Source organism: Marmota flaviventris, chromosome 1, assembly GCF_047511675.1.
Source record: "Marmota flaviventris isolate mMarFla1 chromosome 1, mMarFla1.hap1, whole genome shotgun sequence".
Lineage (NCBI taxonomy): Eukaryota > Metazoa > Chordata > Mammalia > Rodentia > Sciuridae > Marmota > Marmota flaviventris.
This window is the reverse complement of record NC_092498.1, coordinates 169,066,547-169,083,234: the sequence shown is the minus strand read 5'-3', so window position 1 is coordinate 169,083,234 and position 16,688 is coordinate 169,066,547. Positions and strand designations below refer to the sequence as shown.

General features: G+C 43.8%; 1 protein-coding gene across 2 annotated transcripts in view; it reads left to right on the top strand.

Moving 5' to 3' along the window:
* Positions 1 to 1,784: 1,784 nt before the first annotated feature.
* Positions 1,785 to 16,688, top strand: part of Il17rd (interleukin 17 receptor D) — a 65,114-nt gene continuing 50,210 nt past the window's right edge. For both annotated transcript variants that reach the window (XR_011709071.1, XM_027921571.2), the window contains exon 1: positions 1,785 to 1,963. Coding sequence is in view for 1 of the 2 variants with exons in the window: in XM_027921571.2 (XP_027777372.1) it covers positions 1,838 to 1,963 (126 nt within the window). In the remaining variant the exon portion in view is untranslated. The remainder of the gene's footprint in view (positions 1,964 to 16,688) is intronic.

The following is a 16,688-nucleotide window of genomic DNA, read 5'->3' as shown; positions in this document are numbered from 1 at the left end:
ATGCCATTTGCTGGGTGATTTACTTTTTTTAGAAGATCTCTCTGATTTCAGTGTGAACAAATGTATTGAATATAGGGATACAAGTATTCAGAAAGCCTGGCACAGTGGCACACATCTGTAATACCAGCAACTCAGGAGACTGAGGCAGTTCAAGGCCAACCTGAGTAACTTAATAGGACCCTGTTTCAAAATAAAAAAAAAAGAGGGCCTGAGGATGTAACCCAGTGGCAGAGCATTTGCCTAGCATCCATGAGGCTCTGGGTTCAATCCTCAGCAAGGCAAAAATAAGTAAATAAATACATAAAAATAAATAAAATTAAAAGGGCTGGAGATTAGCTTTGTGGTAGAGTGCCACCTAGGCTCAATCCCTAGTCAAAAACCCAAAGCCCAAAAAACAACAAAATTGCCAAACAACATCAACAAAACTACCACACAAGAGTTTTGTTTTGTTTTTACAGTGCTGGGGGTTGAACCCAGGGCCTTGCACATGCTAGGCAAGTGCTCTACCACTGGGATACATCTCCAGCCCCACAGAAGAGTTTTAATCAAGGGAAGTCAGTAGTCTGATTTACTTTTAAAAATTTATTTATTTTAAATTTTACTGTTGGTACTGGGGATTGAACCCAGGGTGCTTCTCCACTGATCTCCTTCCATTTTTTATATTTTGAAACAAGGTCTCACTAGATTGCTCAGGGCCTCACTAAATTGCTGAGTTTGGCCTCTAACTTGTGATCCTTCTGCCTCAGCCTCCCAAGTCACTAAGCTGTGCCATTTGCTGGGTGATTTACTTTTTTTAGAAGATTTCTCTGATTTCAGTGTGAACAAATGTATTGAATATAGGGATACAAGTGGAAGCAGAAAAAGTATTCAGAAAGCTGTTGCAGAGGTGGAGGTGGTAGCCTAGATGAGGGTGGGGGCAACCCAGAGGGACAAAATAATGTGGTTTAAGTGTTTAGATATGAGGCAAAGAGGTGGGAGGATTTTAGTGAAAATCTGTGTAATGTTTTCTCCAGTTGTCTGGATCTCAGCTTCATCTTCCAGAGATAATACCCACTTCACAAGGGTAAATTTGACAATTGTAGTGGTCGAGAGTATTGTTTTCAATAAGATCTGACTTTGAAGTCAGGATTAATGGGTACTAGCTCAGTGACCCTACCTATGCAAGTTAGTTGATGATAGGTTGGAGCAGTTATTGAACCCTTGTTATATGTTAACCAAAAGAATCCTCCCCAGATGAGTATTCTTACCCTTATTATTCTGGCTTATGGGGGAAACAGTACTGTGGAGAAAGCAAGTCATTTGTCTGAGGTCCTGGTAGTAAACGTAGAGTGAGGATTTCTCTAAATGTGAAGTCGAGCTAACTTTTCTACTCCTAAAACTGGGATAACAATAATACTAACATTTCCTTATGTGATTGGGAGGACACAAGAAGGGATCTGGCACATAGCAGGTGCTTATTAAATTATTTTAAAAATTACTATGTTCTTTGTGTTTTTCCAAGTTTTTGTATGGAGCAGGCATCATTTGGACAAATCCTCTGTGTTTAAAAAAAAAAAAATTCTTAGGCGAGGGTGAATAAACCTGCAATTGCCAGAGACTCAGCAGCAGTTTGGTAGTGACCAGAAGGGCGGGCCAAGACTGGACGGCCAGTCTAGAGGGGCAGGATCTGTACGCAAGAACTGAGGCTGGGGGCGGGACCTGAGGGAAGAGGCGGGGCGTAGGCCGGCGGCGCATGCTCAGTGCGGCACGCTCCCCGCCGCTGCCACCGCCCACTCGGGGCTGGTCAGCGGCAGGCGGCCGGGGCTCGGAGAAGGGCCGGCTGGGCGAGCGCACGGCCATGGCCCCGTGGCTGCAGCTCTGTTCTGTCTTCTTCACTGTCAATGCCTGCCTCAATGGCTCGCAGCTGGCCGTTGCCGCCGGCGGCTCCGGCCGCTCGAGGGGCGCCGACACCTGTGGCTGGAGGGTAAGGCGAGGACGGCGGGTTTCTCGAGGTCTCCAAACTAGCAGGGGGCGCTGGGAGAGGCAGGGGCGCGGCGCGCGCAGGTGCTCGCGGGCAGACAAGCCCGGGCGACCTATTTGCTCTCGGTCCAGTCTGCCGCCAAGATCCCGGTCCTAGAGCGTCTTCAGCCGTCCTCGCTTCTCCCCTCCTGGGTCGCGCGTCCGCCCGCCCCAGCCGGGATGAAAGGGGCCGCCCGACCTCTGGCTTTGTGTTGCTAATGAGGCGCGGCCGCTGGCTGGGGTCCGATTCTAGAGGGCGGGTGTGAGGGGGCGACGAGGCGGGGGGAGTGCGCCCCACCCTTTGTTCTCGAACCTCCGTCCCAGGGCTGCGCCGTCTGGAGCTGGGATCCCCTTACAGTCTGGATGACGGGGAGCTTCAGAGAGGATGTGGGGTTCTCCCGGAACTCCAGTTCCCAGCTCTGCAAAGGCTCAGGGCGGGCAGGGAGGGCACCTGGAGCGCTGGCGAACGATGCACCCATCTGTTGTGTTCCCTTTGTTCCTTCTAGCCTAGGGTCGTCACCCTACTCCCACCCCATTTCGGACTCCAAACTTCCTGAGAAACTTTGCTTCCCCGTTTAACTTTTCGTCTTACGAATAATCTCACGGTTGTTACCCGAATCCCCATCTCTGCCCCAGACCCGAGGTGAGGGTGTTTTTTATGGTCAAAGAAAGGGTAGTAAGAGTTTGTCACTTCAGTCAGGTGCCCGTGAGGAGAGGAGAGATGCCCAGACTTTCGCCGTGTAGTTGGAACCCTTTTCCCCAAACGGGACGCTCCTTTGACGCTGTCAGGGCGGTGGGGCTTTGGGAATGAAAGATGTGCGCCGGGACACTGCCTCTCAACCCAGGGTCGGCTTTTGAGCTCCTGGGCTTGGAAGGCCCTGGGACCTGGAGATTCCTATTCGTCTGGTCAGTGCCTTCCACAGAGGCTAGGGCGGCCGCCGGGTAGGGGCACTCACGCTTTAAAACTTCCAAAGAGAACACAGGCTTAGCACTCTGACAGCCAGGTACCTGACTTTGACTCTGTTCCTAGGCGCCAAAAGCCTCTGTTTACTCATCTGGAAAGTGGGAGGAAATGAGTGATTTCTGTTTTCCCTAGTCCCAGGGATGGGTATGGGGGTAGTTATAGACCAAGGTTGTCCTACCTTTTCTGGGAGACTCTGAAAAGCCTCAGCACAGATAAGAGGTAGGCCATGACACCTTGCCCAGGGGCACAGGTTAATGCTTCCTGCTCACTTGCCTCACACATATAGAGAAATTGTGTAGAAAACCAGGTATGAGCCAGTTAGCTGGGATGTCCCTAGCCCCAATAGCTGATGTACCTGACTTTTCCCACCCTTAGTGAATTTAGCGTAAATTCTACCATTCCTTCCCATTTAAGGAAAACACTTTTTCTTATTTTGTTCTATTGTAAAACATCACTGCTCTTTTTCTAATAGATACCAAGTTTTCTTAAGTCTGTCTAGTGTTATCCATCCTGCTAAAATTTTGGATCTGTACAGATTTTGGCTTTTGACTAACTGTAACAGCATCACAGGTATTTTATTCTGAGTTTACATGTCACTCATGGTTTAGGTGGATCAGTCCAGTTTGCTGTTTTTCTGCTGTTGCCTAGTTGGCTTCATGTGCCAGTATACACTGCTTATGAAGTTTTAATGTTGTGGGGATGGTAGTGCTCTGAAGAAGCCAAGATGGTGGTTTTGTTTTCTGTACCTGTGGGAATGTGTGGCCCTCCCCAAATCTACACCCCCGACAGAATTAATGGTGGTTCTCATCCCAGTCACCTCTCTCTAATGCTGATCTCCTTTCCCCTTCTGCAGAGCCTTATTGGGGGTGATCCTCTCAACAGCTTTTGCCTTGACTCCACAGTCCTTACCTTATCCTCATCTTCATGCCCTTCTTGGATTAGCATGGGGACCTCTGGGCTGAACCTCAGATGCCAGTCTCTTCTCAAACTTCCATCTGCTGTATCCTGTGGCCCCTGTTTACCCATCCTGTTTGCATCCCCCTCCCTGTTCCCTAACTCCTGATGCCTTTTTACAAAGGCATACCTTCCCCTCCTCCCTGGATGCCTTTACCTTTATAAGAATCCCCTGCCAAGCTTAATACTTGGCTCAGGTGATTTCACCAGGGAAGCCCTCTAGGAATGCCATATCTTTGACTTTCTCCTGCAGGTGCTTATTCTTTGGTTTTCACCAGACTGCTTAGCTAGTATTTGTTCACCCTGTGTCTTTAGACTAGTTTGTTGGTGGCTTCAGAACCTGGGAACCCTGTAAAGGTAGGTTGAACCCAATTAGACCCTGCAGCCTTCCTGCTGAATCCTCCCTCCTACTTTTGTAGGGTTTAACCCAGGGGCGCTGTATCACTAAGCTATACCCCTAGCCTTTTTTTTTTTTTTTTAATTTTTTCAAGACAGGGTCTTGCTAAGTTCCTTGCAATCCTTTTGCCTCAGCCTCCTGACTTGCTGGGATTATAGGCTAAGTCCTGTTTTGAGATAGATTTTACGAAGTGTGGAGAGAGATCTCAGCACCAGGTGCCTATGTCCTCTCCATAGAAGGCCTTTGCATCTGTTTCTGCCTTTGTTCCTTTTCTCTGTGCCTCCTCAGTTTCCCCTTTCAACTCTAGCATCACTTCCTGCAGGAAGCCTTCCCTACCCCCACCACCCTAGGTAAGGTTTCCCAGAAGTTGCAGTTGCTGGCATGGGGCTCCAGTAATACTGGTTTACAGGGACTTAGATGTTTGATTCATGTCTGGGTCCCTGTAGATGTCAGCCTCAGCTCTGGGATTGTTTATAGTCTAATATGGGTATGTAAGGGTCAGTTATATGTGATACACACAGGAGAGGGCTTCCTGTGGATCTGAGTTTCACTCAGAACCTGAGGGGACAACAAGGTACAGAAATGAGTCCTGAAGGAGGGGCAAGATCTAGGTGTAGAAGACCAGTTGAGTGAGTGAACCCCTTGTTCTTCAAGGGAGCATTTGTTCATGAACCCTTGCCCCTGTAGGAATGGGAATTTTCCCAGGATGTTCGAGGTAGCTGTAGCTAGCTAGCCTGCCCGCTCACCCGCCCACTTACCCGTCCGTCTGCCCTCAGCAGCTCTGCTAACAGACCCTTCAAGCTGTTCTCAGAGGAGCCAAGAGCTGGCCTGGTTTAAGTGGTCAGGTTTCACAACCTCTCTATTATTTGTGGGGCAATTAAGAGACTGATACCATCTTGAACACAGCTCAGTGTTTTAGAAATGAGTTGTGGGTACACTTCCTCAATTCCTAGAAAAAAAATCTCTTGTGGCCCTTGCCAGGTAAAGTTGCTCTTTGAATAACAAATGCTGTTTTCTCAGAGAAGTAACAATTTGTAAAACTTCCAGAGGGGCTGGCCCCTTCATTTACACTGGCTCTTAATTCTTGTTTCTTAATAGTGGGATGACTTTGTTGTGATGGGTAACTGTAATTATATCATTCACTTGCACCAAGGTTCCCCCATCTCTCCTAGTCTTGCTGGTTGAGAAGCCTATTTTTGGAGTTAGGAATCTACTCCTACAGATTTTTATTTAATAGCTTTTCCTGCAGTAGGGGAGGAAGGAACATTTCTTGACTTCTTACCTTTCCTTGTATGTTATGCCTAAAACAGTTTCTACCCTCCACAAAGCTTGCACCTTCAGCAATTCAGGAAACCAGGATTTTGGCATCATCTTTACAATGATGTGCAAGTTTCCCATTTAAGGCAAATACTTCATCTCAAAAGGTAGAAAGCAATAGGGTGGTACTTGGGAGAAGAAAAAAAAGTTCCAGCTGGTTAAAATTTAGGTCCCTGATAAAAGTCCAGTCCAAGAATTCTTCTTGGCTGTGGGCCCAGGCGCATTTATTTGATTTTGAATTGGATGCATTTTCATTCACTTGCAGCTCATGGCTCCCAAGCCCATATCTGGTCTGTCTGTCCTGTGATCATGTCTTCCAAGTTACAGATGCTCTGCTGTCCCTTAGAGAATTCCTTGTTAAAAATTACTCAGCCTTGGATTGACACATTTTTCTGAGATGTTTTTATAAGAAGTGCAATGCTTTTTTGCAGCCTGTTTTGCTTGGTTAATTGGGAACTCTCTTGGCCTGTGTCCATCTTTTTTGTGCAGCCCTTCCTTCTCTCCCCACCTCCATCCATCCATCTCTGGATCTCCTGAGGTGCCTGAGACATTATGCTAGTTATTAACTCAGGGATATAGCTGGGTGAATGAGCAGTACCATTTATTGTACCTTTTCCTTCCAAGGGTGGTTTCCCAAAGTGATGTTCAGGGGCTTCCAGTATCAGAATTGTCTTGGGAGCTTGTTAGAATGCAGGCAAGGATAATGGGACCAGAATGCAAGTGAGATGACATAACGTAGATACTGGCATTTTAACAAGTTCCTCTGAGGATTCTGATGCTGTCTCAGTGGTGAGACCTATTCCTTTAGGAAATAAGCTTCCTCAATCAGGGGAGAGAAGAATTTGAAACTTTCAAAATCAATCAGAGGGATTGGAGGTGTATCTAAATAGTAGAGCACTTGCCTAACATACTTGAAGCACTGGGTTCAATTCCCAGTGTCTTCCCAGCCCCATCCCCCACCAAAAAAAAAAAAAAAAAAAAAAGGAAAGAAAAAAAATCAGAGTTTGGTTTTAAATGATTTCATTGGACTTAGGAATGTGGAGACTTTGTTAGTTCTGATCAATAAAATGGGTCAGGCTGACTGTGGTCTTGAGAAGGGGTGCTCTGGCTCTGGTGGGGTATCTGTCCTGGGCCTATGAAGGGGACTAGACACTTCCCCTGGGTTCCTCCCCAGAACAGCTGGGTTTGTCTGGAAAACTGTCTCCGGAAGGAGTAGAGCAGGATCCAGATCAGAGTCTTGCAGTTGAAATCTTATAGACAGCTTCCCTACAAAGGAAAGAACTACTAATGCTTTTTTAAGTCTTTATTTTAAGTTGAGTATTTTTCATGCTTCATTTGGTCTGAAATGTGTTGGTTTCTTTTTTTTCTTTCTTTCTTTTTTTTAACACTTCCAAGCTCTTTTCCTCCCCTGTCCCTGAACTTTTCATATACTCTGCTCCAACAGATGTCTGCTGCTGCTGAGGCCACTCCATCAACAATTTTATTATCCTCTTTCATGCCCCATCACCTCTTGCACTTGCTTATGATGGATGGGTTTTCAGGCTTCTGGATGCTTGGGTACCCACTCCCCATTGGTAAGATTATGGGGTGAGGAGGGGACTCAGGTCCCCACAGAAGCTTGTCGGGTTGGGATGGGAGCAGTACCCTGGGAGCAGACCTCACTTCTGCCACTCTCACTGCCAGACCTTTGCCCTTTCGTATCTCCCTAAAATTTGGAGTGTCTTCTGCCCTCCACAAGCTTGGAGGCTGTCTATACTGGTACCATGGGCCCCATCTCAAGCTGGCCAGACTTGCCCAGATAGTGGGAGGTATTGTCCTCCTGGGCAGTGTTTGTCTTGGCTTCTGAGAAGTTCTGAATGGGACTGACACACGATTAGGTGACTGATGGCCCTGCAACACATTGTCTCCTTGAGGCCCAGGGCCTTTGAAGCTCTTCCCGGTGGGAAGTAAAGAGACTATTTGCTCTGTTAAAATGCCTTGGTATTTCCTCTGTTTAACCACAGGCCACTTCCCCTCTGCCACTCTAAACCCTGCAGGGCCACCAGCTGATTGAAAAGACACAAGCCCTGGAGTGATCACATCCTATTGAAACAGATAGCCTTACTACAGATTAAAGCTAGGGCAAGTCTCTAGAAGGGACAAATCCCAGGGGGAATCTTTGAGATGGTTTCTTTTCTTGCTCAAAATTTAGCCTATTGACATACTTCACAATTGAAGTCCTGAATGCATAAATGGGTACTTCAATTTTTTTTTTTTAATAAAGAAAGAAAGCTTAAGTTATTAATTAAATCAGTGTTTGTTTTAATCTACATGTGGCAGGTTAAAGCAATTTGATCAATGGAATTTCTCATTGTTTGTGTTTGGGAAGGATGTCTGGGAAGGGCGGATGTGTTTGTAAAAAATCGCCAGCCCTGTGTGTAGGGGAGGTGTTGAGGCAGGAGGATCACAAGTTTGAGGAGAGCTTTGGCAATTTAAGGAAACCCTGTCTCAAAATAAAAAACACACTAAAAAAGGGTTAGGGATGTAGCTCGGTAGTGGAGTTCAATCCCCAGTACTACAAAAAACAAAACAAGGAAAAAGCCATACTTGGTTTGTTTCTTGCAGATTCTCTGTACTTCATCTCATGTTTAAAAGTTCATGCAACAAGTTTGTAGCTTGAATAACACCAAGAGAAACTCCAGGGAGACTCCTTGGTTTTTTTCCCAAGCAATATCTTAAAAGAAGGCTTAATTAGTAACACTAGGCCAGAAACAAAAAATTCAACAATTAAAAAAATTACCTATGTAACAAAAGACTGAAAATTGAAATACTGGTTGTCCTCTGTGTTTTGTGAAGGGGCCTAAAAAAGGAATAACTTTGGTTACTTGCTAGTAGAGAGTTAACATTTTCAACTCCATTGTTCAAAGTATCCATGATAAAAACAGCTTCCCTTTTCTTTGGTTCCTTGTTTGGAAATGTTGGGGGAAGGTGGATGTAGCTAATTAAGGCTACAACATTTAAAGGGGGGACTTAATAGGTACCAGCTGTCCTCAACAAATCATGGGGTGGATGACAAAATAAAGATGTGATGTGAACACACATGTAATTCTCTTCTAAAACAGAAGTCAGCCTATAAATATTTTGATTTAATAGGGTAAATTCAAACTACCTCTACCGTGCATATTTATGAAGCATTTGTTTTATAGTGAACCTAATGGCAAAATGTCCTATTTGCATATGGCTAGTACCATAAAAGAACTGAAAGGGCAATAGACGGCAGGTATTGTTGGAAGCCTTATACACTGTAATTTTATTGTACCTTTCTTCGTTCCAAACCTGATCTAATAGACATTAATCATGAGGCTTTTCATGAAAATTAGTACATTGTAGGGAAGCTTGCTTGAACTTAACAGAAAAGCCATATAACATTGAAGCAACTTTGACAAGGACGTAGAAATTGATAGCATTAATCAAAATGTTTAGGTGAATATTTAGATTTTACACATTGAATAAATATTTTCAAAGCCAAGCAGGGTGATGCCTGTAATCCCAGCTATCTGGGTGGCTAAAACAGGAGGATGGCAAGGTCAAAGCCAGCCTGGGCTACTTAGCAAGTTGTCTCAAATAAAAAATAAAAAGTAAGGGGCTGGGGATGTAGCTCAAGCGGTAGCACGCTCACCTGGCATGCGCGGGGCGCTGGGTTCGATCCTCAACACCACATAAAAATAAAAATAAAAAAATAAAGATATTGTGTCCACCTAAAACTAAAAAGTAAATATTAAAAAAAAGTTAAAATAAAAATATTTTATATATCTCAAAATAAAAAATGGCTGGTGGTATAGCTTAGTGCTAGAGTTAAATCCCTCGTATCACCATAAATAAGTAAATAAACAAACAAATAAGTAAATACTTAAATTGAATCCTTTTGAAATTTTAAAGAGATTAGGCTTTAAATACACCCACCCCTCAGGCTGGGGATATGGCTCAAGTGATAACGGTCACCTGGCATGCGCTCACCTGGCATGTGCTCGCCTGGCATGTGTGGGGCGCTGGGTTCGATCCTCAGCACCACATAAAAATATTAAAAAATTCTCTCTCTCTCTCTTTAATAAATAAATAAATAAATACGCCCGCCCCAATCCCTGCTTCCCACCAGATTTTAAAAGTAGGCCTGAGGATATTGTTCAGTGGTAGAGCACTTGCCTAGCATTTGTGAGGCACTGGTTCAATCCTCAGCATCACACACACACACAAAAAGACAGAAGGAGTTTTCCCAAATGTTCTGTTTTGTAGTCTTTCTCTCCCTCAATTGAATACTAACCCTTTAAAAAATGCTGGCTGTTCTCAGATGCACTGTTGGGCTTCAGAGTGGGAGGGTGGATGGGATAAAGGAGGGCTTCCTTGGAATGAAGAGGTACATTTTCCTGAGACAGGACATATGGTTTAGAAGCCCTTTTCCTGGTATTTTATTCTGTCCAGGTGATTTCTGGCTTTTCCTCTCTTAAAAGGGCCTCCCTTTTATCTCAGAGAAATGCAGTGCAATGCAGACCAAATGTGGGAGCAGTCAGCTTGAGCATGGTCCCTGTTGAGTGACAGTTTATGGCCTCCTGCCTCTGGAGTGTGTACATTTGCTCTGGGTGGGGCACAGGCACTCACCTACTTAGGATTTATTGTCACTGCTCAATATCCCAATCTCTAAAAGACTTATTTGGAGCCAGGAAGCAAGAGATGGGTTTTTTTTGTTTTCTTTCTTTTTTCTCTCTCTCTTTTTTTTCTTTTTTGAGCAACTACTCTGTGATTTGACTCAGGGAAGAGACTCCTGTCCATGTGGCTCCCCATCCAGGTGGGGATGCACCAAAGGAACAGGCTCAGACAACAGGAAGATACAGGAGGGATTCTGAGTCCACAGTACAGAGAAGTCCCTGTCCTTTCTCCATGCTTCCCTACTATTCCCAGAGAAGTGTGAATCTTGCTTCCTGTGCCCCTTCATCCTGGATTTTCCCCTATGGAAAGTAGTTTGATGACAAGTGAGTACTTGAGCACTGCCTGGATACTGCTTTGGGAACTCTGCTTTTTTGTTCTTGTTCATTTCCCAGTGAACTCTGGCTTCTTGCTGTGCCGCAGATTCCCTTTCTTTGGAGGCAGCCCACCTTTCTCTGTGAGACTTCTCTGCCTATGAATTTTACCTGTGCCACAGAGTCTGCATTTAATAAAAAATTAGGTCAACCTCATTATCCCTGCGGATTTAATGAGAATGCATCCAACCATTTTTGCAGTAATGCGATGAAGAGGAAACAGAAATGAGATTTATTATGAAGAAGATATTAAATTTGAGTGGTTCTGAGGAGTCTTAGAGGGAGGAATGGAGATGTCAGGAAGAAGGCAGGCCTCTCTGAGGGAACTTTGAGCAGTGTCTTGCTAGTGAGTGGAACAAGAAAGTGGGGGGCAGTTTGAGCAGCAAGCAAGATGTGGGTAGAACTGAAGGGGGACTTATTGGAGGGAGACAATAAAGTTGAAGCTGTAGGTTGTGACTAGATAATAGGGCAACTTGAATTTTGCCAGCATGCATCTGTCAGGAACCTTGAGTCTCAGAAGGCTTCTCCAGCACCTGACAGTTTGATAGGTGGCATGCTCAGTGGCCAATCATTCACTCAGTATTTGGTGCTTTCTGCATGCTAGACATGATTTCTAGAGCCTAGATTTAAGTAGGGGAGACAAATAGAACAAAATACCAGACTTGAGCACCCCACTGCTCACTCTGTCCTCCTTTCCTCACTATATTTTCCCCTAGAACCTTTTACTGTGAGACACATAGTATTTTCTTGCCTGTCTTCTCCATCACCATGTCAGTTCCAGGAGGATGGGCATTTATCTGTTTTGTTCACTTCTCCATCTCCAAAACAGTGCCTGGTACATAGTAGGTTCCCCACACATGTTTCTTGAATGGCTAACTGCTCTGCAGGACATTAAAACAGGGTGATAAGGATGGCTCCAGTGGCCTCTTGGAGAAGGCAAAGCAGATGTTGAGCTAGAATTTCCTCTGAAATTCTATAGTTAGTTGTATTTTTTTTTTTTAACATTGGTAGTAAGTGCTGAGAGTAGCATAAATATAGGTTCAATGTATTCATTTACACCACAGATTATTAGTACTCTTACTGGCAAAAGGCTGGGCTACAGACGGGGGTTCAAGTCCCCCCTCATGGTGGAGGGACTAAGGAGGGGCTGGTATTTTATAGGAGCCACACCTTGCAGAGTGTCTGTGGCTTTTGAGAGGGGGTGTTTGAAAACTTTGTTTGCCTGTACTGTGGATGAGAAAAATGTAAAAAGTTACTGCTAACCAGTAAGCATCCTGGTTTCAGGCTTTCCAAAATGATGTGAGTAAAATGGATGTCATTCCTTGGAAGCAGCCCTCAGGCAGCATGAAAACTGTGTCTTTAACAGACACATGAGGCTCATTTTTGTCTCATTCCTCCCTCCCCCCATTGTGAAGGCAGTTCATTTTCTTAAGTCATGTGGGGGTCCATCCAGAATCACAGGTGCTTTTTGCCTTCTTTCTGGGGCTGTGGATTCGCTGGCCAGCTGTGGTAATGAGTTTTTGCTGGGCTTTGATTTTCATGCCTTGCTTCCCTGTGGGAGGAACTAGATATTTCTGATCTTACCTCTACTCATATTCAGATCCAGCCAAGCAATCAGTGACTTCCCGGGCTTTTTTGTGGGAGACTGTGGGAAAAGTCCTGGTTGGCTGGCTATGAATTAATGAAATCCTTAGAAGGCTTCACTAAAGATAGCTCCTGTGGTTTACCAAAAAAAAAAAAAAAAAAAAAAAAATTAAAAAAAAAATTGCATTGCCTTTTTAATTTGAAAAAGAGGTCATGGAGTTTTACCAAAATTAAGCAGAGAAAAATGCAACATCTGGTTGTACAAGCCAAAGTCTGATTTAGGGACTCAGGAGCTGTGGGTTCTTAGTGTCTGATGTGAGGAAGGTGATGGTAATCCAGACCCCTTTAAAGCTGCTCTGGACATACTGCTTTCCCATTGTTCTCCTCTCTGGGTTTTGAAGTCATTGAGAGACAGAAAATCTACCTCCCACATCTTTTCACTTGAGCACATTTCCCATCTACTGAGCTTTTCCCCTTTTTACTTAAAGGATCACACTTTTTTTTAAAAGCACGCTTTTCAAGTTGATCAAGACTACTGTGATCCTTGCTTTTATCTCATTAAAAAAAGATGGGGATGGATAATGAGGGGACAGTGTGCAGAAAGCAGGAATTTTTTTGCGTTCTGAGTTTTTAAATTAGATATTTTGATAAGAGGAGAGGGAGAATGATTGATTGATTGAAGAAGAGTTCTAAGGAAAGGTATACAGAGGAGTTTAAAGAGAACTTTGACTTTTATTTTTCTATTTTAATAGTTTTTTTGTACCCAGTATTGAGCACAGGGGTGCTCTATCACTGAGTTACATCCCCAGCCCTGTTTATTTTTTATTTTGAGACAGTTGCTTAGGGCCTCCCTGAGTTACTGAGGCTGGCCTCAAACTTTTGATCCTTCTGTCCCAGCCTCTCAAGTCTCTGGGATTATAAGTGTGCACCACCACACCTGGTACCTCTGACTTTTAAAAGCAGAAACGAGTTTGTCTTACATGTCTGTTGTGTGCATTCCTCCCAGCTAAATGAATACTACTAATAATAACAAGTCACTTTATGTTTTTAAAAATTTGCTTTTTAAATGTTGGGTCTATCTTGTATTAAGAGTATATAATTTTTCTTTTTAAGTATCAGTAATATTTTTGGGCATGCATTTTCTATGGCTCAACAGGAAGATGAAATTGTGGCCAGCTGCCTCCCCACCCAGCAGGTCACTTATGTGGGCTTCTCCTTGCTCATTCTCCAATATTTTGTATTCTGTATCTGTATTTTTCAAACCTATAGAAAAGTAGTAAAAACAATAAAACGAATACCATTTCCCCTTGGCCTAGAGTCATCAGTTCTTGACCTTTAAATGCCTTTAATGACTTCTTAATCACATTCCAGGATGAATCATTCCTTTCTGATACTGTTTCTTTAGTCTCCTTCAATGGCAGCCTTTCCTCCACCTATTTTTTTGGTCCTTTATAATGTACACATTCTGAGGAGTCAAGGTCACTGTGTAGACAGTTCCCACAATTTGGATTTCTAATTGTTTCCTGAAGATTAGGGAGAGTCAAGTTAAATGTTTTGGCAAGATTCCTTTGAAGGTGATATTATGTCATTGTATTTTAGATATCAGTCATAAGTATGGATGCAGTTTTAGCCATAAGCAAAAAAAAAAATTTTTTTTTTGGATTGAAGTTGTTATATACAGAGACCTTTCTAATGTGGAATGAAGTTTAGTCTTATATGTTGTTTTTTAAAAAATGTAGTGTTTCACATTAAGACTTCTCTTTATCTTATTAAGGGGCTAAAGATAGTGTATGGTATCATTTGTACTATCCTGTAATAAACTCTTTCTTAAAGACTATTTGAAATCAACTATGCTCTCTGAAAATTAGGAGTGCTGTTTCTCAAGAATGCTTAAGGCTTTTCCTATTCACACGGGCTTGTTACAAACAGTTGTAGATGGTGCCCTCAGCGACAGGGAATGAGTTCCTATTAAAAACCTCTATTTTGGCCAGGGCAGGTTTACGGTTGAGTGCTTCCTCACACCAAAATTCAGCCATTTCTTTCCTTTGTGCTGAGAAAACATTGAACTTTATTTCCAGCAAAGGCCACTTCACTCAAAATATGTCCTTAAAGTCAGTTTCCAGCCTTTTAGATCTGTGATTGGGTGTTGCCTAAATTATTTTATTAGAGTCCCTTACAGACATTTTCATTAGTTTAACTTGAATTATTATCTTCTACCTAATTACATGGCGTTTCTTACTTTTATTTGCCCCCACCCTAGATTTAAGGGCCAAGACATGTAAAGTTAATATTGGTCATTTTTCAAAGTAAGTTAAAATGTCAAAAAGCAACAAGTTGTTATTCTTACAGGGTACCCGGGAAACGACAGAGACAAAACCTCCATCTTTTATTCATAAGTCCAGGGAGACTGCAAGGGCGCAGGCGGGCTTGTGTGCCCTGCATTTTGTTCAGCTTTTAGGACTGGGCCTCCTCCCCTGCTGGCCGTGAAATGTCATGCCGAGATGTAATAGTGGGACATTCAGCATCCAGAGAATGGACCGCAGAGGTTCAACTTTGCTTTTCATTTTCTTTTCTGGCACCAAGTCCGTGGTCCCCACTGTGGCCTGACAGTGAAAGGCCAGAAAGCAGCAATTTGGATGCTGGCAGGGATGGGGTACAGCCCAGTGCAGTGGGCCCCAGCTCCCATGCTGGAATGTACCCCGACACAAAGACCAGTGAGGGGGTGCGCCTGGGGGAGGGGTGGCAGCTTGCCTTTGCTGAATCTAGTTTGCTCTGGTCACAGAAGAGAGAGTTCTTGTTTCCATGGCTACGCTACCCTCAGTTTTGGTAGAAGAGGGATGCAGGGGGCTTTTAATTTCAGAAATCACCTAGAGTTAACTGTTCCTATGATAAGAGAGGCATTGAGGGCAGAGGTGTGAGGCCATGCAGTTCCCCCAGACTCCACATTTTCTTTGGATGAAGAAAAATCAGGCAGCATTTGCTAGAGTTTGATTTAAATTAGTAGTTTTTGGTTGGGAGCAGTTTGGGGAATTTCTGGAGACATTTTTGGTTGCCACAGTTGGGGTGAGGGTTTAGGTAGGATTCAGTAATGCTACTAAGCAGCCTAACATACACAAGGGTTTTCTGGCTCAAAATGTTAATAGCACTGAAATTGATTTAGGGGTCTCATCTTAGTATTTGAATATTTCAGTCACTTAGTCTCATAACACTTTTCAACTTCCTTTCTGTTTAACAGAAGCTGCTGGTTCTATAAATCTGCACTCAGAATGAATTGTCACTATACTCTCTGAGGCATATGATTAAACTATGCTGGTGCTCCTTGAAGATATGCCTTGAATGCAACTCCTATTCTAAATGCAAAAAGACGATTTTTTTCCCCATAATTTGATCAAAGTAGGCTAACCTGCGCCTCTGTTTTTGTTACTCACTGATGGTCTGTGGATAACATTACATTTTTTCAGCATGAAACCCAACACTTCAAATCCCTAAAGCAGTCTCAAATTTATGGTTAATAAAAGCATTTATTGTACTGGATGTCATCTGTTATATCACTCTGGGGCTAGAAACTGGCAAGCAGTGGACAGGAAATATTTTCATTTCAAATCGTTTCAATCTTATGGTCTAGGGGCAAAAGTGTCTGATTTCAGGAAAGCCGTGGTGAACAGCATAGTAATGAATGCATTTTTAGTTGATTAAGCAGGCATTCTCTCCCTTTCAAACAATCATCCCTCTTTGGCTTGGTGGGGCTAAATAAACATGTGATATTAAATGATAGCATTTCTTCTGTTGGCCTTTGACCATCTTTAACTTTTCAGTGTTTTCCAGGAATCCTCAGCAGAGCAGGCACAAGCCAGAGGAGAGTGGCTTGACTCAAGTTTGGGCCCTCTTTGTCCCGGCTTCTTTCTGAGCAGAGGTTTTCTGAGATGATACTGACTCTCCTGAAGTTCCCTTTAAAAATGGAATTTGGTATCTTGCCCTTGGGATTATGAATTTAGGAGGAAATGTTTTCTACCTCTTGTCTTTTTGTTTTTTTAAAAGTCTAAAGTTCTGTTGTAATGTGAGCCCTGATCTCTCATGTTCAGGTAAGGGTTGCATTCAGGGAACATCTGTGTTGTGATGATGTGATGGGGACACGGTGATTTCTTCCTGGCTGCTCAGTGCCCGTGGATGTGTTATCTCAGTCATCACTTTGCAGCAAGCCTTGGAACTAGGCGATTATTTCTGATGTGGTCCCCCCCCACCCCAAGATGAGGATTCCATGGCACAAAGAGCCAGGAAGGGATTAAGATGGGAGGCCATGTGACTTGGGGAGGCCTCTCTCTGCCAGAAACCAGAGCCACAGAGTTCTTACCCTGCCCGTGCCCCGAGCAGTCTGGTTCACCCTGCCTTCCAAGCCCCCAGCCTAAGAGGGATGTCTGCC